This window comes from Typopeltis vanoorti, chromosome 17, assembly GCF_054136105.1.
Source record: "Typopeltis vanoorti isolate ZY-2024b chromosome 17, IOZ_Tvanoo_1.0, whole genome shotgun sequence".
Taxonomy (NCBI): Eukaryota; Metazoa; Arthropoda; class Arachnida; order Uropygi; family Thelyphonidae; genus Typopeltis; species Typopeltis vanoorti.
In genome coordinates this window covers 70,573,772-70,596,798 of record NC_143565.1, presented here as the reverse complement: position 1 = coordinate 70,596,798, position 23,027 = coordinate 70,573,772, and the positions used below count along the sequence as shown (strand labels likewise).

The 23,027-nt window shown below is 34.1% G+C and overlaps 1 protein-coding gene across 2 annotated transcripts in view; it reads left to right on the top strand.

The window, feature by feature from the left end:
* Positions 1–23,027, top strand: part of Rab32 (RAS oncogene family member Rab32) — a 92,745-nt gene that overhangs the window by 48,420 nt on the left and 21,298 nt on the right. For both annotated transcript variants that reach the window (XM_090407723.1, XM_090407724.1), the window contains exon 2: positions 22,286–22,414. In XM_090407723.1, coding sequence (XP_090263849.1) covers positions 22,286–22,414 — 129 coding nt within the window. The remainder of the gene's footprint in view (positions 1–22,285; positions 22,415–23,027) is intronic.

The window sequence follows — 23,027 nt, the reverse complement described above, 5'->3', positions numbered from 1 at the left end:
GTGTGATTTACAAACAAATTATGGGATTAGCTCATTATCTCCAGTGCTGGCGAACATCTTTCTTGAAGATTTCAAAGAAAAGGCTATTTCTTCTGCTTTGTTGAAACCAAAGATATGACTACTTTATATAGATGATGTTTTCCTGATCTGGGAACATGGCCGAGACAACCTTCAAATATTCCTTAATCACCTAAACGCCATACATTCAAACATCCAATTCACCTCAGAGTTAGAAGTGGACAGTTCCCTTCCTTTTTTAGATATTAATTAAACCTGGATATCTGAAAAAAATTGAATTAACAATCTTTAGAAAACCTACATATACTGACAGGTACCTTCATGTGGACTCTCACCACTATCCCCCCACAGAAATTTGGCATCATCTCTACTCTTGCCCTTTGGGCCAGATCCTTATTATTAGATGAACAAAAGCTTAAAAATTAACTAAAACACTTCCAAAGTACCTTCAAACAAAATGGATACGCTGAGAAAAATATAAACACTTCTTTCTCACTGTTGCCATCAACCACCAAATGAGAATACAACTAATTTCAAAACCTACATCTCCTAACCTTATATTAGTTTTCTCTCCACAAAACTGGCAAAAATCTTAAAGAAATTCAATATCAAGATCTTTTTCAACTGATTTGGAGCAAAATTGTAGATAGGAAGTTAGTAATGATGTAATTTTTTCATGTAGTACTGTCATATCCTGTACACCCCTTGAGGGTATATGGCAGGAATTTGATGATGATGATGATGATGACCTTTTTCATTACTTTACCCAAGCTCCTGTCTATTTGAAGCCATCCGAAAGAGAAACACCACAATCTTCAGTTTCCTGGTTGCTACAAAATCATTTGTAGCAACCAGGTAAACAAAATCACTGCGGTAAACAATATTATGGTCAGACTAAAAAATCAATCCTTCTCTGCTTAGAAGAACACCAGAGAGACATTTCTTACAACAGAATTCGGGCCAGTGCCTTGTCAAGCCACATATTGTTTTCTGCAAACACCAATGTTGAAGGCCTCCAACATAAAATACATTGGAATTTAACAACCGACGTGCACAAATGTTATGACGAACTTGAGAGACGAATACTGGAATCGAAAGAAATAGTTCTTGATGCCTCCTGCATGAATAGCAATCTAAGTTACAGTTTGCCAGACTCGCGTAGTACTGCCATTCAATATTGGTGCACACGTGAATTCACACACATGCATGTACATGACATTTTAACTTGTCTTTCCGTTTTACATATTTTGATGCTGTGACACAACGAAGTCGGCTTTTCGCTGAAAGTAGTCATGCTCTATTAAAGTTCTGATTTTAAATCCTTGGGTTTAGTCATTAAAATTTAACAAATTCTATGTACTTCTTATAGTTATACTGGTATTCCTCAAATTTCTTGCAAATTAAAAAGGTTCTATTTTTTCCATATACTCAGTCTGATTTTTGAGGTTATATCTAGATGAATTAGATACTTTTTTTTTTTGCTAAAAAAATCAGTGTCTCAAAGGTCCCTTTTTTTTTTTTATTTATACCTTTGCATGCAATTATGGAAAGTCTTTTGTTCCTTTGTCCAAAAGTTAAAAGAATTGTTTTTCAAAATTTTTTATCCAGAGAGATTGGCTAAAAATTTCTTGTGGTACATTATTTTCTAGAGAATAATTAAATATGATGAATATCCGGGCTGCCTTTGAAGAGAGGCAAATCAAAACTGATCTTATGTTATGATCATTTTGTATCACTAACTTCACATGCTGTGAGAGAAGCTCTTGCAAAGTGGCTATTCAGTTATTAAAAAAAAGCTAATTTGTGTTTTGTACAGTGCTAACCTTTAAACAAGTTATCTTTTCAAGTTCATCAATCTGCTAGAACTCAGTTGAAGTTCACTAAACATTACAGGAATTTCACTTGGTTTAGTTCTTTACTTCATTGCTATAATGATATACCGTCCCGTATAACTTTCAGGAGATTTCACTACTTGCTGAAATAAGATCTTATTACACGTTGGTATGGCTAGTCATTTCTGGTTACATTGAGTTTCCAGATCCTTCAAAAAATAAAATAAAATGAAATAAGTAAAATAAAAATAATCAGCCTTCTTCATAAAACAACAGTTGCAAAACACTATTTTTGAAACTCCTCCACATCCAGCTTATCCCATTAAAAAAAAAAGGGTGTGAGTCCAGAAATCTCGACTATCTAATTATGAATCCATTGCTTTCAAATCAGTATTTTCAGGATAAGGAGAAAAAAAAATTCTTTGCTACTTCAATCCTCTGTGTAATTATTATTAGTGCATACCAAGTTTCCTTGGGTATGTTAAAATAGTCATTTTAGGCGAATGTAAACTGAAGTGAATTTCACTGGATTGGCTCTCAAAATACTTCAAAATATATTGATCCTGCTGTAAGTCTAACCTTGAAATATATTGATTTGTAATGTATTTTAATATGTATGTAATGCCATCCTTTGCAGAGCTTTGCAAAATTTTGTGAAGATAAGCTTCCTTCCCATTACTAAAAACGAAACCATTAAAATCTGATACTGAATGAAACAACAACAACAAAAAAAAGCAGTGCCTTATTTTGAGTTGTAAATAAAAAGTGCAGTTTATTGTTGCAATTTAAAGGTATTAAGTATTTTGATTTACGGATAATGTGTGACAGCTAATAAAATAATCAACATTTATTGCTATAAACATGGTAAAAAATTTATCCAAGAGTTGTGAATCTTACTTTTACTTCCCAGTGGAATTTTAAAAAGTTAAGATGATCACTCATAAAATTTTGTGAAGGTAAGCTTCCTTCCCATTGCTAAAAATGAAACCATTAAAATCTGATATTGTGAAAAAAAAAAAAAAAAAAAAAAATGCAGTCCTTCATTGTAACATTTTGAAAATATACATACAAGTAAAGTTCAAGATGTGACTTTCAAGAATCACTTTTTGTTCTTTATTTTGAGAACAAAATAAAGAACGTGGTGTCATTTATAGTTGACTAATATTAGGTCAGTCCTCAGATTAATAAATGCAAACTGTTATGTAGATGTTAGTCAAGAGTTTATGATCGAATATAACTGTCATTTATAGCTGAATATGAGTAGTACTCTAAATTAAATGATACAAAATGAGTTTCACCTAAATGTCTATTGTATACTCCAAAATTATTCTTAATTGCAGGCTCAGACTAGATTGCATTAGCCTTTATAGTATATTTATTTGATCTATATGTCTTTTCCAACTGCAGAAAAAGACATGCTGATTTACATGTATCAGTAAATGCTTTTGTTATGAAAAGATTTAGATGATTTGTGGTGAATTCTATTCATTTCATCAATTTACGACCATGAGTTACCCAAAATTGCATCTCTATGCAGAAGTCTGTTGAGCTTTATTTACAGCACAGCAAAACAGAACAGTTTCTAGATTATTCTATAATAGTTTCATTCTATAAATACTGAACTCACTCTGAAACAATATGATGCTCGGCAGTATACATGCAAATGATGTGCTCTGCATTATGGGATACTGAAGCAGTTTGATGTGAAGTCAACAGCCTCTGTATACAAGTAGTCTAGTTGTGAAGATAGTCATGCTGATTTTTGTTTTGCTCATACTTGGGTACAGGATAAAAACAAGAATGTGAGTCTGCAAGATTTAAGCTAACTAGGGGTGTACCACAAGGATCAGTCCTTGATCCACTGTTATTTAATCTGTACATTAAAGACATTGGAAAGGATTTGGCATTGCAACATATAGCTATTTGCTGATGATTCAAAGATAAGTCATTTATCAGGAATGTTGCTGACATTCAGTACTTGCAGAATGATTTAAATAGGCTGGAATTGTGGGTATGGGAAAATGAATGTCAGTGAATGCAAAGTCATGTACATTGGCATGATTAGATATCCAATGTCATATTATATTGGTGAAATTATGCTAAAAAGAAACTGATCAGGCTAGTGAACTTGGAGTGCTAGTAGATAGTAAGTTTAGGGGCCATGTAGCAAAGATTGTAAATACAACTCAAAACATAATTGCAATGCTGAAACGAACTTTCACATGTCAAGATGAGGATGCCATTTTGACTCTTTACGAGGCCTTGATAAGACCTCACTTGGACTATTGTGTGCAGGTCTGGTTTCTGTTGTGATTCTGATACAGTCGAGAGAGAGAGAGAGAGAGAGTGTGCAAAGGAGTGTATTAAAAATGATATCAGGATTGTGGAATGCTGATTATGAAGACAGATTGAGAATTTGTAGCCTGCAGAGACTAGCAAAAACAGGAGAAAGAGGGGTGATATGATTGAGACTTACAGACATCTGAAAGGGTCATACAGGATTTCAGTTGATGGAATTTTTCATTTTATGGAGGATGGGGAAAGGACAAAAGAACATCCTTGGAAGCTGAGAATGAATGCTGCTAAGAAGGGGGTGAGGGCTAGATTTTTCTCTTATAGGGCGGTGCGTGATTGGAATGGATTGCCATTGGATGTTTTGCGTGCAAGCAGTTTGAAAATGAATTCAAGAATACGATAGCCGATGCATGTAGTATGTAGCCTCTCTCTCGATGAGTCCCTGACTCCCTGGAGGTCTCTCATAATAATAATAATTACTTGTCAAATATAATTTTTTTTTATTAACAGACTTCCCATGTACTTATTACTCATTGTGAAAGATTAAGTGAATAAATTGTTTTGTAAAAGTAAATGTGTTTCTAAAATGTAAAATTATGTATATATGTAGTAATTAATAGTGAAATCACTGGTATTTTTGGTATAAATAAGAACTTTCTCTGGACACATCTCCTTGCTCTCACTTTCAGATGAGAAGAAACATTAATAGTATGGTTAGAATCTGCAAATATTTTTTAAGAATAGCAGAGTGTCAGTTTATTAAAAAGAAAAATTTTAAGGTGTTGATTTAACATGTGGCACTATTTTATACATATACATGTGTTGAAGATACTGTTTTATATCCTTTCCTTCATGATTAAATGGTGATCAGAAGTCATGATAAAAATTATGGAAACGACTACCGTGTTAGAGTAAAACTTCAGTTTAATACAAACAAAAATAATCGCTTGACATTTATCTGGAGTATACACATGTATACAAAGAAACAAGCCCCACTACAATCTACATGGTATGCTAAAGTTACATTGATTTAGTCAACTGTTAAAACTACTGGCCTGATTTCTGGTGAGAAAAAAAAAACTTACTACATCAACACTAGTAATGTTATTATCTGTGTGGTTACAAAAAATAAATTATGCTAGAGAGCAACATGTTCATCCATAATTATTCATATAAATTAAAACAGTATAGATGGTGTCCAATAAAAGCTGAAATAATTGCTTAGTCCTAAAGTCAGAGTTTGTTGGAAAACATGAAGAACTAAGTGGGCTGAATGTGTGCCACCATTATTGTTAAGATTAGGATGGTTAATCAAAATTTCACAGGCTTCTTTAAAATTGCATTCATCTTCTTCTTCTTCATGTAGCTTCCTCGATGAGAGGGTGCAGCACCATGTCCTTCCAGTTCTCTCTGTTGATGGCTTTCCTTTTTGTTTCTGCATAGCCATGTGATCCTGTCCATGATCTTACATCTTCAAGCCATGTCCTTCGTTTTTTGCATCTTGATCCTTTTCCCATAATTTTTCCTTCTAAAACTGTTAGTATCTTCTGTCCTGCTGAACCTCTCAGTACATGTCCTGCCAATCTCATCTTTCTCTGGATCATTTTCTGTAATAAAGATTTCTGTGTTCTCATTCTCTGTAGGACATCTGTATTTATCACAAGTTCCTTCCATGGGATTTCCAGAGCTCTCCTATAGCACCACATTTCAAAGGCCATTATCTGTTGCCTTACTCTTCTTGAATATCCAGGTCTTACTTCCATATGTGAAAATTGGCCACACTAATGTTCTTATCACTCTATTCTTTGTCTCGATACTGACAGAACTTCTGAGCAGATCTTTATTTTTCCAGAATGCATCTTTAGCTATTCTTATTTTTATTTCTTTATCTTGCTTTCCATCTGCAGTAAAGTAGGTGCCTAAATATTTGTATTCTATTGTATGTTCAATTTTCATATTGTTTATGAATATTTCTGAGTCGGATCTACTATCTTTTGAGATTTTCATAAATTTGGTCTTTTTATATCTAATCCAAATTCTTTATCTTCAATTAGTAGCTGCAGTAATTTTTTGTTTCTGTTTTCTGCTATTAGAATGGTATCATCAGCATATCCAAGATTGTTGTATTTTATACCATTAATACTAATTCCTATTTTTTGTTTTCAATCTTTTTCATCACTGTCTCACTATAGATATTAAATAGATTTGGTGAAAGGATACAACCTTGTCTAACTCCTCTTTTTATTTTCACTACAGAAGTCTCATCGTTAAACAGCTGCATTTTCTGTTTGGTGTAAATCATTTTTATAATGTTAAGTACATGATCTTCTATGTCTAATTTATCTAATATATTGAGTATTACCAGTCAAAAGCCTTCTGAAAATCTATGAAATCTTCTGAAAGTCTGTGAAGCATATGTAAATGTTCTTATTTCTTTCAAGTGATCTTTCTATTTGTATTTTTAGTTCCAGGATAGCATTAATGGTTCCCATTCCTCTTCTGAAACCTTTCTGTTGCTCACTCAATTCACCGCTTAAGGCTCTTTCAATTTGTTTGTTAATGATGGTTAAAATAATTTTAGATGCATGGGATATTAGGCTCACAAATTTCAATCCTCACAATTTTGTGCATTATTTTTCTTGGGAATTGGTATGCAGATGGATGTAAAAACTTCAGGTAATTGTATTGTTTTATAGATGTCCTGAATGGATTCCACTAAATAGTTATTAATTTCCAGTCAAAGCTTTCAGCAGCTCAGCCGGAATATTATCACATCCAAGGGATTTATTATTAGGAAGATTCTTAATTATGTGTTCTACCTCCTTTCTTGTGGTTAGAGTGGTATCTCTTGTTACGTTTAACTTAAGGTGTCATGAATCATCTAACATGTTACCATTATCATCATCATAGAGATTAATAAGTACTCCACCCATCTTCCATTTATCTTTTCCTTATCAATGAGTATGTTTCCATCTTTGTCCTTGATGTTATTAGACTGTGTATGTTTTGCTTTTCCATTAAGTTCTTTCACTTTCAGGAATGCTTCTCTGGTTTTGTTCTTATTTTGTAGTTCTTCTATCTTGGTGCACTGCCTATTTATCCAGTTTTCTTTCAATCTTTTACATAACTGTTTGATTATTTTATCCAAAGTTTTATATCTTAACCTTTCTTCTTCATTTGCTCCTCTTTCCCATGTTCTTCTTTCATCAATAAGGTTGATTACCTCTTGAGATATCCATGGTTTTTTCTTTCTTTCTTGTTTATTGATGTGATTTTTAGCAGATGTTATGATAGCGGCTTGTAGTCTATTCCACTGAGAGGGTTCATTTTCGTTTTGCAACAGTGCAGACAGCAGTTCTGAAATATTTTCATTAAATTTTGATTTTATTATCGGATTTTGTACCATTTGCAGATCCCATTTTAGGGGTTGACTTCTTTTAAATTTTATTGTTTTCAGGCGAATATTCATCTTCATTAAGACCAGTCTATGATCAGATTCACAGTCAGCACTTGGCAATACCTTTGAGTTCCGTATTCCATTGAAGTAACGTTTACTGACTACAATATAGTCTAATTGATTTTTGTGTCTTCCATCCAGACTTTCTCATGTGTATCATGCTGTTGATTTTTGCTCAAAATAAGTATTAGTTATGATGAGAATGTGCTTGTTACAGAAATCAATCAGCTTTTGTCCTCTCTCATTCTGAATTCCAAGTCCAAATGGACCCACGTGTGTAGATGTTCTCTCTGATCCAATTTTTGCGTTCCAGTCACCCATAGCACAAATAACTCGATCTTTCTTTCCTCCAACTTCCTTTATACACCATTCTATTTCATCATACATGATATCTATTTCTGCTTCCTCATTCTGTTCTGTAGGAGCATATATTTGAATGATCAGCATATCTCTAGGTTTAGATTTCACTAGAATTGCCATTACTCTATCTGATTTTTTGATTATTTGGATAATGTTTTTATTAGTTTTCTTCTCTACAATAAACGCTACACCTCTTCTTGATATTTCACCACCCGACGTATATATTTTATATATCTTGCCATTTGGAAGTTTCAACTCAAAATCTGATGATCCTTTCCAAAAAGTTTCACTTATTCCTAGTATACTAATATTCAATCTCTCCATCTTTCTCATCACATTAGTCAATTTCCTACATTTATTCAATCCTCTTACATTCCAAGTAGCAATATTTAAGCAATTTCTGTGTTGAATTTCTTTATAGCAGTCATGGACTGACGATATCGCAGTGCCTTGACACCACTGTTCCGGGCATATTGAGACTACTTGGGCTTTCATTCTTTTCTGTTTAGGCATGATGCTTTACATAGCAGCATTTTTTATGGAATGGGCTGCTAGAACCATCCAACCCCCAATATGAATGGAGGACTGCAGCTGTCGTTGATTAGTGGGTCCCATGGACCTAGCCGGGAGGCCTACAAAGTAGTGCCACCGACCATCCCCCTCATCCATCACCAAGGGGATGCCCCAATGCACCGTGACTGCCCAGGGACCAGATTGCATTCATACCAGGTTTTTGTATGATGTAAAAAACGTGTACTTTTCCAATCAATTTGGTGTAGGATGTTAATAGTGTGATCTGAGAGGCCTGCTTCACCAAAATTGTTAAAATTAACGTGTCATTTGTGTTCTTTTTTATGGATACGGATTGTATATCCAATTTCATCAATATAAGGTAAGTTACAGGGCGCAATAGATATGATAAACTCCAGGGTGAGCCAGTGGGAGGAGAGGATCCTTAAAAGAGTTGAATATGATTTTTAATTTTATAGGTTATTTAGAGATGGCATTAAGATTATAAGGGGTGGAATTCTGTTTGATTTTTCTAATAATCCTTAGCATTATTCAGAAAAATAAATAGAATTCTACACTATTATGAGGGCCTGGTTGGCCAAGTGGTTAGCATATTCACTCTCCAGCCAAAAGGCTATGGGTTCGAATCCCACTGTGGGCATGGATATGTGACCAGTCTATCCAGGAAAGGAAGCCAGTTCTGATTTTCAATAGTAAATTGTATGTGCTCATGTTGTTTGTTCAGGCGGCCGAGGAAGGTGGTTAATGTTTGGCAGCTGTGATTTATTAGCCAGTTTTAACATTTCTGCCCTTTTCACAAATGTCCCAATTGGTGACACAATTCTTCTCTTACTGAACAAATTTCTGCCCCACATTACTCTTTGCTCACTTACTACTTTCAATTTACTTTGTGTGGCAAAATTTTTATCTACCAAAAAGAAGGTACAGCCATGGGCTCACCACTTCACCAACTGCTAACTTTTATGTGGAAGATTTTGAGTGACATGCTCTAGATTCCTTTACTTTAAAACCTACAGTTTGGTTAAGGTACATTGACTATGTTTTCATTATCTGGCCACATGACCACCAAATGTTAAATACCTTCCCCAGCCACCTGAACAAACAGCCATGAACACATACAATTTACTATTGAAATTGAAAATCAGAACTCTCTTCCTTTCCTGGACACAAGTCTTTCCTCAGGCAGTCTATTCTTCAGTGTCTACTGCAAGCCTACATATACCGCTTAATATATACTTGCTAACTCACATCATCACCCTCCTCAAAAACTTGGAGTCATTAGCACCCGCTAGCTATAACAATTTGCTCTAATGAACAAGCTCTTAAACAAGAATTAGAAATTATTATCAATACATTTATAAATAATGGCTGTAGCAAAATTACTGTGAAAAATACATAACTCTTTCTCCAAAAAACATCAAAAATACACGTAGCGTATAGATTATATTAAAACTATAGCTATCCCATACATTAAAGGGTTATTCAGAAAAATAAATAGAATTCTACACTATTATAAGGGCCTGGTTGGCCGAGTGGTTAGTATATTCACTCTCCAGCCAAAAGGCTATGGGTTTGAATCCCACTGTGGGCATGGATGTTTGTAATTGTCTGTGAAAATACTAGTGGTGGTGGTAGATGGCGTTTGTGTAGTTGTGGTTCATTGTAGTCGGTGAATATGAGTTGTGGAGATCTCCAGCCAAAAGGCTGCAGGTTTGAATCCCAGCATGGACATGGTTGTTTGCAATTGTCTGTAAAAATACCAATGGTGTTGGGCAGTAGATTTCGTTGGTGTAAATCAGTGTTTCTCAACCTGTGGTCTGTGACGATGGGACAGGTGGTCTGCAGGCAGACTTAAATTAATTAAATATATTTTTAATTATCAAAACAAATTAAAATTGAATAAGTAGAAATTATTGAAATCAAATGGAGACTTAAAAAAACAACAATAGCATCAGAATGTTCAAAGGCAGAAGCAATAAAACTATATTGTTGTTCACTTCACCCCTCTTTTATTACTCGTCATTCTTGGCACTACAATAATTTGTAGCGACAGAATGACGAATAATAATGGGTGAAGTGAACAGCAATATAGTTTTATTGCTTCCACCTTCCCTTGCTGTTTTGTCAGATTTGAAGTGAACATGTGTTATCCACATTTCAACCAATTGCTTGTTTATTGATTTTTATTATTGAAGGTTTTCCCTCCTTCAACCAAGGCTCAGTATATCTTCAGAAGTGCCAAGTGATACTTGGATAAAGGGTATCGTGAGTTAACTCCAGTATTTATATATTTTATTTTTCAGAAACATTTTTTAATAATAGAAAGGCTTAGAACTTTTAATAAGGCTTAGAACTAGGACTTTGAAAAGAAGAGCAAATGAAACAGGACTTGCTAACCCTAATTGTGATGCACGTGTTATAATGGCGAGTAAATCTGATAGGAAAAAAAAGTAGAAGAAACAAGCAGTTCAAAGAAAAAATACAGTAGAAAATGTAACAGTTCATATTTGGAATTCGGGTTTACTTGGTGTGGAGATGAAAGTGAACAGAAACCTCAATGTGTTTTGTGTTATGAAGTGTTGTCGAATGAGTGCATGAAACTTGGGAAACTTCGACATTTAGAAACTAAACATTGTGATGTGAAAAATAAGCAAATTGGAAAAAAAAGCCAACTTCAGTGATGATTAGCGACATTAAATCATGGGAAAGATGTAGTTTCGGTCATGGGTTCGATTAATAGCAAGGCACTGGAAGCATCTATCTCTTAAGTTTGCGCATAGCGAAAACAGGAAAACCTCATTTTATCAGGGAAAATTTACTACTTCCAGCTATAAAAGATATGGTAAACTCTGTTTGGCAACAAGTTACTAAAAGATGTTGATTTGACTCCTCTTTCAATGACACTGTTGGTCACAGAATTAATGATATGGCAGGTGATGTAGAATCTCAGTTAATCGAAAGAGTTAAGAAGAGCCCTTATTATGCGTTACAAATAGACGAGACTACTGATGTTACAAATGATGCGCAGTTAATATGCTAAGTAAGATATGCGCATGATAACAGCATTCATGACGATATTCTGTTTTGTAGAACTGTTGGGATGTGCTCTTACAAGGAGGCATAGTTGGGAATTTTTTTTATGGTCAAGGAAGTGTCTCCGGATATGACTCCGGTGTATTGTTTCATACATAGGGAAAGGTTGGCCTCCAAAGGAATGCAACCAGAATTTAAAACTGTGCTATACAATGCTGTAAAGCTAGTTAATTTTATTAAAGCTCGACCACTAAATAACATGTTATTTTCAGTATTCTGGGATGAAATGGACAGTGAATATATACAACTTTTGCTTCATTCTGAAATTCGCTGGCTTTCCAGGGACAAAGTACTAACAAGCTTATTTCAATTAAGGCACGAAGTTTTATTATTTGTAAATTAACGTAATTCTAATTTTGCTTCACTCCTTGTTGACAAAGCATGGTTATCAACACTATCCTATCTTTCAGACATTTTTTTCGAAATTAAATGAACTAAATCTCTCCTTTCAGGGAAATTCTTTAACTGTTCTTGATGCCCACGACAAAATAAAGGCATTTGAGAAGAAAAAAAAAACTGGTGTTGTGCATTAGTTATGTAAAAGACAGATAATTTGCACCTTTTCCAACATTGGAATCCTTTTTAGTGGAAAATAATCTTTTTGTTGATTCTGAGTTTCTGGAAAGGGTTTGTGACCACCTCAGAACTCTGAAACAGAATTTTGAAACATATTTTCCGAATAACTTTTATAAGAAATTTCTGTGGGTTCAAGATCTATTTCAGGCTTATAGTCGCAGTTAATTGGGATTTCAAGTGACAGTGGGCTTAAAATGCAATTCCGTGATCTGGTTTGGCTCGATTCTGGATCTCGGCTTCAGTGAGAAGTGAATTTCCCAAATTATCTGAAGAAGCACTGAAAATCGTTATGCAGTTTTCTACAAGCTATCTTTGTGAGAGAGAATTTTTATCGCTCCTTCAAATAAAAACAAAATACAGAAATCGTCTTCGTGTCTGCCGATCTTTGACTTGAAGTTGACCAATATTAAGCCTGATATCCAGCGACTTTGCAAAGGCCGAGAAGCTGAACCATCTCATTAAAAGTTAGTAGTAATAATTATATCATATCATTTATTTGGACTACAGTTTCCGATTATTCTCGTTACTGGTTTGAATTAATCCATTTCCAGAATTGGGGTTGAAATGAAAGTTACACAAAGTGACGTCACAGTGAGGCTCAGCTCTACTGGTGAGGAGGATAGCTGCCCTCGTTCCATTTAGCGAAGTTCCATATCTCGTACGGTCGCTTGCGGGAATATGCGACCAAGCACACCAAATTCGTCACATGCAGATAACAACATCTGTACGGTCATGGATTGTACAGAAACACACACACATCACAATGTAATGAATGCAATCAGCACACAGGACTGATATAAATAAAACCACCACATGATTAATGAATCTGCCAGATTTACGATGACCACTGTTGTGCCTCTGGATAAAACAGGACGGATATAATTAAAACCACCACCATAACACAATTATTACAAATCACATGCATATGGTTTCTGGCAGGAAATTGCGCCTGACCACGTGGATGGCCCTTTGCGACTGACATTGTGGGTTGGACTGTTTATAGATATCGGGAATGACCTTACATAACAAGATGTCTTAAATTTTTTTGCTAGTCATTTTTTTTTTTGCTGGTCATGGAAAACTCCTCAGGGATATAAGGTGATTTGTATTGGCCAGAAGTGTATGTGTGAATGGGGGGGAGGGGGCATTAATGGCTTCACAATGCACTTAGTGAATGGAACAGTTTACATGTCACAGGTCGAATCAGAGAGTGCATGAGATAAAAGTTGTTGTGGGGCTTCATGAGAATGGGCAAATGAATGGGGATTTATTTAAAATATAAACGTCATTGTGGGCAGATGAATGAAAGTTTCAACAGGATGGCGCTGACATTCCCCGTTCATTTTCCTGAGGTACCAAGTTGCTAAAAATGCTGTTGTGGGGGTGAGCTTAATGAGTGTGGGCAGATGAATGGGGATAGCATATAAAATATGAAAGTTGCTGTGGGCAGATGAATGGGGATTTCATCGGGATGGTGCTGATATACCCATTCATTTGCCCATAGCAAATCGGAAACTGATATCTTTATTTGTTTAATAAAAATTAAAACTCAGTTCAGTGATGATACACTTGAATTGTTTACTTTCAACTTAATTATGTTTCAATACGTATTTGTAAATGTTTATGTATATGTAAATGTTGGTAATCCCCACATCCATTTAAAAAAATTACATAACTTAGTGGTCCGTAGAATTGTTTTAGGCAATTAACTGCTCCTTGGGCTTAAAAAGGTTGAGAAATGCTGGTGTAGATGATGCAGTCCATTGTAGTTGGTGAAGATGGAGAGCGATAGAGTAGCTACCCTCCCTCGATAAGTCTTTGGACTCCTTGGAGGCATCACGTAATAATAATAACCTTAATGCCACTTTTAAACCACCTATAAAATTAAAAAACATATTCAACTCTTCTAGGGATCCTCTCCTCCCATTGGCTCACCCTGGAGTTTATCATATCTATTGCACCCTGTAACTTACTTGTATTGATGAAACTGGACATACAATCCCTATCCATAAACAAAAGACATAAACGACATGTTAAATTTAACAATTTCAGTGAAGCAGGCCTCTCGGATCACGTTCTTAACACCCAACACCAATTCGATTAGAAAAGTACCTGTTTACATCCTACAAAAACCTGGTATTAACTCTCCTACTGGACGAGGTGGATGAAATAGCCAGACAACCCCAGAATTTTTCATGGATCAAAACTTCATGAGCATTCTACCTTTAATCAAGTATTTATCCTCCTCCATATTTTTGCCAAGAGAAAATCTGCTGTAATTATATGATGACATTTTACCATTTTTCTCCCACAGGAGAAAAGAAATAGTACAATGATATTGTTCAATCTGTCGAACTTTATGTTGTAGTGCAAATGTTTATTATCAAACTTGGCTGTTTTGTAATAAAAAAAAATATTCGTGCTATTTAAAAATTTCTAATCTGTGGCACACACTGATATGAAATTTTAATATACCAAGTTTCGGCAAACTATTCTTATTTACAAAAAAAAAAAAAAAAAAACAATTTTAGACATATTTGAAAAAAAGTTGTATTAGGCGAGATTGTGGTACACAGAATGTTTCAAAAATTAAGAAATAAAACATCTCAGTAAATGATTTACCCTACTATTCAGAATTGTTTGGAATACAATTAAGGTATCATATATATATATACAGGGTGTTCGGGATAAATTTGACATATTTATAATTAATTATATTTTTCCGTAAGTTACATGTATTAACACACACTTCTCTTCATTTAAAAGTTTGGACCCTTCTTCATTCATATACAAGATGTCAGAAAGGATGGATAGCTGGAACCCACCTGAATCATGGAAGAGAATAACTTGTATCATGATGATTTGTGCCCGCCATCAAAATAAGGATATTACGATTGCTGCCCAATGCTCCCTGAATACAGTAAAAACAATGAGGCATGAACTAGAGACTTGCAATGGTGACTACGAGGATGTAGCAAGAAGAAAGATCCCTAGCAGACGATCTGATTGCGTTCGTACAGCAGAATTCCTCGCAAATCTGCAGGAACAGGTGTTGAAGAACCCTGGCATTGGAATTCGGGCTTTGTTCGTGGAGTTGCTAACTGTAGTCAAGCCCTGGATAACAAGGGTAGCCAATGGTAGGCCGTATGTATGGCAGCAGGATTCGGCCCCTTGCCACACCTCTGGGAAAAGTCAAAAATGGTTGTCTGAAAATTTCTACGACTTCACCAGTCCAAATGTTTGGCCTCCAAACTCCCCAGACCTTAACCCCATGGATTATTTTGTATGGGGCGCAGTTGAAAAAGACACCAATCGCACTTCCAGTAATACAAAAGCCCAGTTAATGGATAAAATTAAAACAGTTTTTGCGGCCCTTCCCAGGGAGACTGTAGCATCAGCTTGTTCGAGGTTCCGAAGCAGAATTGAAGCTGTGATCGATGCTAATGGTGGTTATTTTGAGTAAATCTTGTTGATAGTATTGTAATTAACTCTGCCTGTAATGTTTTTTTGTCAATTCATTAAATTTAATAGATACAAAGAAGATTTTCTTTTTCCTTACGAAACTGTCAAATTTATCCCGAACACCCTGTATATGATAAAAATGTGATATATATAAGTTCCAAACAATTTGGAACTTATATCACATCAATGCTGTGTGCAGTAATGTGTTGGCAAGGGGAAAATCTTAACGTTATTATTTATATATTTTAATTATTTTATCTTATTATTTATATTTTAAATTTTTTGGTGAAATAATTTACTTCAAAGATGAAATGTAAACAGCACAATCGGGCATCTATCATGCCAGTGGGAGGGGAGGTGGAAAACTATCAAAGTCGAAATAAATTTCAATTCTATTGTGAAAATATGAAATTTCACATTTCATGCATGCACATATGCATATTTTGTATCAGAGAATATACGCAAAAGTATCGCTTACTTTAAAATTGGAGAAAAATATATAAACTAGCAGAAAAAAAATATATATATATATATCAATTTAAATAATAACCGTTTATTTCATTTTGTGAAGACCGATTATACAGGGAAACCAACAAGGTGAAAGTGTAAAGAACAGTAGATTACGATATTTTGAAGAAATTTGGTGATATGACATGACAAAATTAGCACAAAAACATTAAACATTGGTTCTCCAGGGTAACGCAACATTTAAGTGAAGAAAGTATGCAATGATTTATATTTTGTCCTGGAATTATAAACTGTACAATAAAAATAAAAAATAAAAATAATTTTATATTTTTAGCCTCTCTAATATAGCTAACAGTCAAATTGCCTAGCATAAAACAAGGAACTGTTTTCCTTGTCATAGAGAACTGAGACTCAGCTTTGTGAGATAATCTGTTTAAGTGTTCTCTACAGCGTGAAGGATTATCGCACCTTCTAAAGGACAGAACAGTCAAATTGCACTTCTTATTCATGTTCTTTCAACAGGTGTATTGAATCATATCCAGATTTAGCTGGACGTATATATATATATGTCCTGGCTGGTTGGAGGGTTAATGCAAATTTAAAGAAACCTGTGAAATTTTGATTAACCATCCTAATCTTGACAATAATGGTGACATAAAAATCCCAAGAATTTGGGTGGCACAGCACACATTCAGTCCACTTAGTTCAGGTTTTCCAGCAAACTCTGACTTTAGGACTCTAAGCAATTATTCCATACTGTTTTTTTTTTAAATTTATATGTATACTTATATGAGTAATTATGAGTGAACATGTTGCTCTCTAGCATAATTTATTTTATGTAATCAAATAGATAATAAATAATAACAGGAATTTAGCATTGATATAGTCAGGTTTTTTTTTTTTTTTTCACAAGAGGTCAGGTCAGTAGTTTTAACTGTTGACTAATCAACATAAATTTAGCATACCATGTAGATTGTAGTGCAGCTTGTTTCTTTGTATATATATGTGTATACTCCAGATGATGTCCTCAATGTGAAGGTTGAAATGTCGAGTGAATATTTTGGTTTATATTAAACTGAAGTTTTATTCTAACATGGTAGTTGTTTCCATAATTTTTATAACGAATACTGCTTTATAATAAGATATATTTTAATGGCGTATTAATGGTGATGTTACTTGAGCAGTCCAATTTTTTATAAACACTGATTTTGTATGCCACTGATAATTCATAATGGACACACACACTTAGTATACGTATTTAGATATGCAACAAAATATCATAGTTAGTCACAAAACTCGTAAACATTTTTGTTTGCCACTGCCTGAGTCATCACACACTCTTTAATATACAACAAAGTATACTTTAAAATATGTATCTCAGTTCTGTTTACACATTTACAAATTGTAGGCTTGCAACCTTTTGTGGGTTAAATTTCATTTTATAAAAATAAAATATGAACTTTGTATTTGTTCAAGGTTTTACTCATATTAACAAAGTTCCTAGGAGATGCATAATTTCTGACAGCAGTTTTGTTTCTGTTCTTTTTTTTCTCATTTATTTTACTGGTGTTTACTGTAAAATAGTAAACAGCTTCATTACTTCATCTTCCCTTACAACCAGAACTGTATCTCTGCTTTTTAATTTTTTTTTTTTTTGGTTTAATGATTTTGCAATAATCTAAATATATACTGGACACCTTTTTTATTTAAAAAGAAACTGAGGAGAAAAGTCAGCAAAAGCTTCAAGAATAAGATACATAATTTTCTTTTCGATCTAAAGCATTCTTAATGCAGGAAATAACGTTTTTTTTTTTTTTAAATTTTTATTTTTTATATGCCTTCTCATTCAGATATTTGATTAAGGAAAAGATAAGCATGTCCGTCCTTCCTTTATTCAAAAAAAAAAAAACTTTTCTAATCAGAACAGATTTGCAGGTGGAGTCATTGAAGCATGCTTTGAATACATTGGGAAGAGGATACTTTACTGATAGGGTCAGTTTACTTGGGTATAAAGTGACTTTACAGGCAGTAAGCGGAAGTTTGACATGTAAAAGGAAGGAAAACTATATTTACTGTGTAATATGATCAGCAGTTTATCTTCTGAAATTTTACAAAAATGCTCATTATTGGAATATTGTTTTATATGAGGTATGTTTTAAAGGGTCTTCTATGCAAACTAATTCATAGATATAATCATAGATCAATTTGAGATTGTCATAATAGAAGAATATTATAAAATTTAGCTAAATTTAAAATGTTCTGTAATATTGCTGTAACTAATGCTTCTGAGACTACTTATATTATAATAGGAAAGCACAGATATTATGGATATAATGAAAAGAATGATTAGTAGAGACATGATTTCTTAGTTTCTTAGTCTTTTGTTTTAGATTCACCTCTAAAATTACTGACTCTAGATTTGCAGTCCTGGTTTCAAGGATATGTTAGAAATGGTAGAATGATCATGTATGATTTCTGAACATATTAAATTACATAGGTGGTTAAATGCTTGTGGGTTGTAATTTTCTCAGATGTGGAAGGAAAGATTTAGTATGTATGTAAGATGGAGAGAACTATGTCAAATTTCAGTGCATTTTAAAATTGTATATTTTTTCCTGTTGGAGTAGGTAGCATTAGGAAAATAACTTGCTGAAGCTACATGAGGGAGCAAGAAAATAGTTTTTGTTTTATATGTAGAAAATGATTGTGAGAGTTAGAGGAAGGGATAAAAAAGCTTCATTCATTTAAAGCTGGATTTCTCTCTCTCTCTGTTAGAGGAGAGTTTGATTAGACCCATCTGATTATTAGATTCCTTTGCTGTTGCTTGCTAATTATAAAATATTACTTCATGGACAAATATTTATGGTATATATGTATTAGAAAGGAACTTGACATTATTAGCATTCAATAATGTGTCAGCAGAGCTCTAAATTGGTATGGCCACTTAAATAGAATGGTTGAAGAAGAAAGGTTAGCAAAACAAGTGTTTGATACCAAGATTGTAGGAAAGAGACCCAGAGGAAGACCAATGTCTAGGTGGATTGATTCAGTCAGAAGCGCCTTAGAAGCATGAAATGTTAGATATGACAATATTGGGGGTGCTCACAAGTAATAGAATGATTTGGAGGAAAATTGTTGATAGGAGATTAATAATGTAGACTTAATCATGTAGTGCTGTCATAGTAACCTGAACACCCCTTTGGGGATACATATCAGGAAATTGATGGTGATGGGAAAAATATATGGTTTGACAAGAACTGGCTTGTTCATTTGAGAGTCAGTAGAGGCAGTATTGTGACAGAATGGTTGAGCTAAAATGTTACATAAAAAATTTATCACATTTTGCAAAAATAAAAATTCTTAGATTTTTTTTTTTTTTTAATCAGTCTGAATTTGAATCAAGAATAGTAGTCATGTTTATGAATGGATTTAAAAAAAAAAAAAAAATTCAGTATTGGATAAATGTTTTAGTATCCATTGATTACAAAAAATAGTTTTTTCACTTGGTTAAAAAAGTATATCATAGCAGACAAATTGTTCTTGTTTTAATCCTTCACACAAGTGTGAACAAAGTGAAGATACCTCATGTGCAAACAACTAGGCTAGCCTTGTATATAGAGACAGATAAGTATGCTAAATCATTTCCCTTCATTTTCAAGTAGCCTAATCACAAAGATACTTCATATGCACACTTTATTATTACGTGACACCTCCAATGAGTCCAAAGATACTTCATATGCACACTTTATTGTTATTATTACGTGACACCTCCAAGGAGTCCAAAGACTCATTGAGGGAGGGCACCTACTCTACAGCTGTCCATTTCCACCAACTACAACAAACTGCAACCATCATCTACACCAATGCCATCTACCACCCACTAGTATTTTCACAGACAATCGTAAACATCCATGCCAACGATGGGATTCAAACCTGCAGTCTTTTGGCTGGAGAGTGGATACGCTAACCATGCAACCAGCCGGATCTTTATATGCTCATGCTTTTTTATTTAAAAGATTAAACAAGAATACAATTTCTTATCTGGTATAACATATTTTTCCTTGAAAGGAAAAGCATGTGATTTCCTAAAAAAAAAAAAGCAAGTGATTTTTAAGCTATTGTAAGTTTTGTAGATTAGCCTTGCAGATCATTATATTCTTATTCAGCAACAGCTTGTTGCTGAATTGGAATAGAAAATGGATGTGAAAATGGAAAATGAACACAAATTGGAATAGAAAATGGATGTAGTCTAAGCAGTGCAGGATGTAAAATAAAATGTTTTATATCCTATATATACTGTGCTTAGACCACATCCATTTTCTAAAATCGCCCCCAGAATTCACCCTATGTTCATCAGATGAATGCAAAGCCTAATGATAATTATTGTTCACAAATAAAGAAGCTGCAGAATGATGACAACACTGGGGTGTGCTGCTTTTATTTTCTTGATCTCTATGAAGTCAGAAGACTCATTATGGGAGGTAATTAGTCTATCATACCATTCCTTAAACTCATCCATTGTATGCCTGTTCACCATCCTCTCAAGTAATGCATTTCATGCTCTTGCCAATCTCCATGTAAAAAACTTACTACTTACCTTTTTACTCACCACTCCCTTTTGCAATTTCCAGGGATGCCCCCCCCTTATCCTTGTTCCTTCCCCTCACTCTACCACATGAAAAATCTCCTCAGTATTAACACAGTAATAACCCTTCAATAGCTTAAATGTCTTGATCATATCTTGCTTTGTGTTCTATCTACCAAACTCTGCAGTCTGCATGCCCTCAGTCTGTCCTCATAATCAACCTCTTTTCCTTTGCATTCTTGCTATCATCTCATTTGTTATTACCACTTTTCCAACATATTTTATTCATTGAATGAATAAACATTAGATAAGTCAATAAAGTATAAAAAAAAAAATATTAAATTAATTACTTGAAGAATTTCAGTATTTTTGTAAATAAAATAAATCTTAATTAAATAAATAGTTCATCTTAAGGATTTAAATAATAATATATTTTACTCTTTATCACATTGATTGTGGTTCAGAAGAGAGTTGGGTGTATATTTTACCTAACTTTGGGTGGAGATTTATTTTGATCAATTTGTAAAAGAGGTCTGCAACCCCACCCTTCCCGCCACCAAAGTATGATTTATGGACTAATCACAAATAATGAATCAGCCATAAATTATGTAATTCTTTTGGGTTTGTCCATGAATTGTGGATAAATCACAAATTATGTAAATTATGCATTCCATTCAGACACAATTTTTTGCATAATATACTTTCTGCTCCCCCCCCCTCGCCTTCCTGGAAACTGGTTTTTCATTCAATAAAATATAAAACATAATGTATTCAACTTGTAATTTACCCATACACGGTGTTAATGTACATGTACTATAGGTTGACTGATCAACCTCCTGTGCATGGGCCCAAAAAAAAAAAAAAAAAAAAAAAAAAACCAGCTAGAGTGCACTTATTACCATATATACGCATTGGCCTTGCAGCCAATTGACCAAAACAGCCATAGCTGTTTTGGCCAATTGTATTTATATTTCAACTATGCAACCTCCTCTCTCCTCAATTTTATTCTAAGCAATCAAGTGTGAGCAAATAAAGTTTGCACCTGAAAGTATCTTCAGGACTGGGGTAAGGTAGTGCAACATCAGGCAACTCGTTGCAAAGGTGGAGAAAGCTCTCATCATTCCTATCTCAGTATCTTCCATAATGCAAAGCACATCTCCTTGCGGATATGTGTAATGCTATGCATTAAGGCAAGGGCCACTCCTATAGGTTAGGATGACCTCTCATTGCTTCTGCCTTTGTATCTCCACTGCTGGGCCTGGCTCCCACTGACGAGGACCTCAATAAAGGTCGAAACCGGTATGGGTAGTGGCCCTTGCCTTAATGCATAGCATTACACATATCCGCAAGGAGATGTGCTTTGCATTATGGGAGATACTGAGATAGGAATGATAAGAGCTTTCTCCACCTTTGCAACGAGTTGCCTGATGTTGCACTACCTTACCCCAGTCCTGAAGATACTTTCAGGCACAAACTTTGTTTGCTCACACTTGGATAAAGGATTAAACTAAACTTATCTAAGCAATCAAATTTAACTTCCATCTCCAACAATCAAATTTAAGTTTGCATATAATTTTCAATATTTATTATAATATTTTATCCATTTAGGCAGATCAGTTGCCCATAAAACGAGAACACTTATACAAAATACTTGTGATTGGTGAGCTGGGAACAGGAAAAACAAGCATTATTAAGCGTTACGTTCATCAGTTTTTCTCACAGCATTATAGAGCAACAGTATCCTTTATGCATGTAGTGGTAACTTTTGTTTATACTTTATTTTTTACTAAAAATTACCTTAGTATTGTACGTAAAATGCATGTTGAAATTTTTTTTTAAAAAATGATTTTTATAAGAAACAGCAGAACTGTTCTTTGCAATTATTAATGTATAATACATGGTGTTCAGTTTTTTTTTGAATGGTTACATATATATATAATGTTGGTGAGAAATTTCTATATGAAAGTAGCAGCACTGAAATTATATCCTTAGTTAACCTTGCACGCAGATTTGTATTCCACTGGTTGCATTATCCACTAATAGATTGTATTCATGGCTGAACTGGATTTCAAAATAGGGCATGGCACCTGAAATGTGTACCTTTCGTTCTTGGTCTTTATTTGGACGATGAATGAACAAGGATGTGTATTTTTATACTTTCCTCCTCCACACACTCAGTAGTTTAAAACTCTTAAATTCAAAATAAAAAGAAAACACTGAAATTATACCCTTGCACACAGGTTTATATTCCACGATATCTCACATGTAACCTAACTTCTAAATTACCCTTTTTAAACTCATTTAACCCATTAAGAGATTCAATCTTCAAACACTTTTTAACTAAAATAGG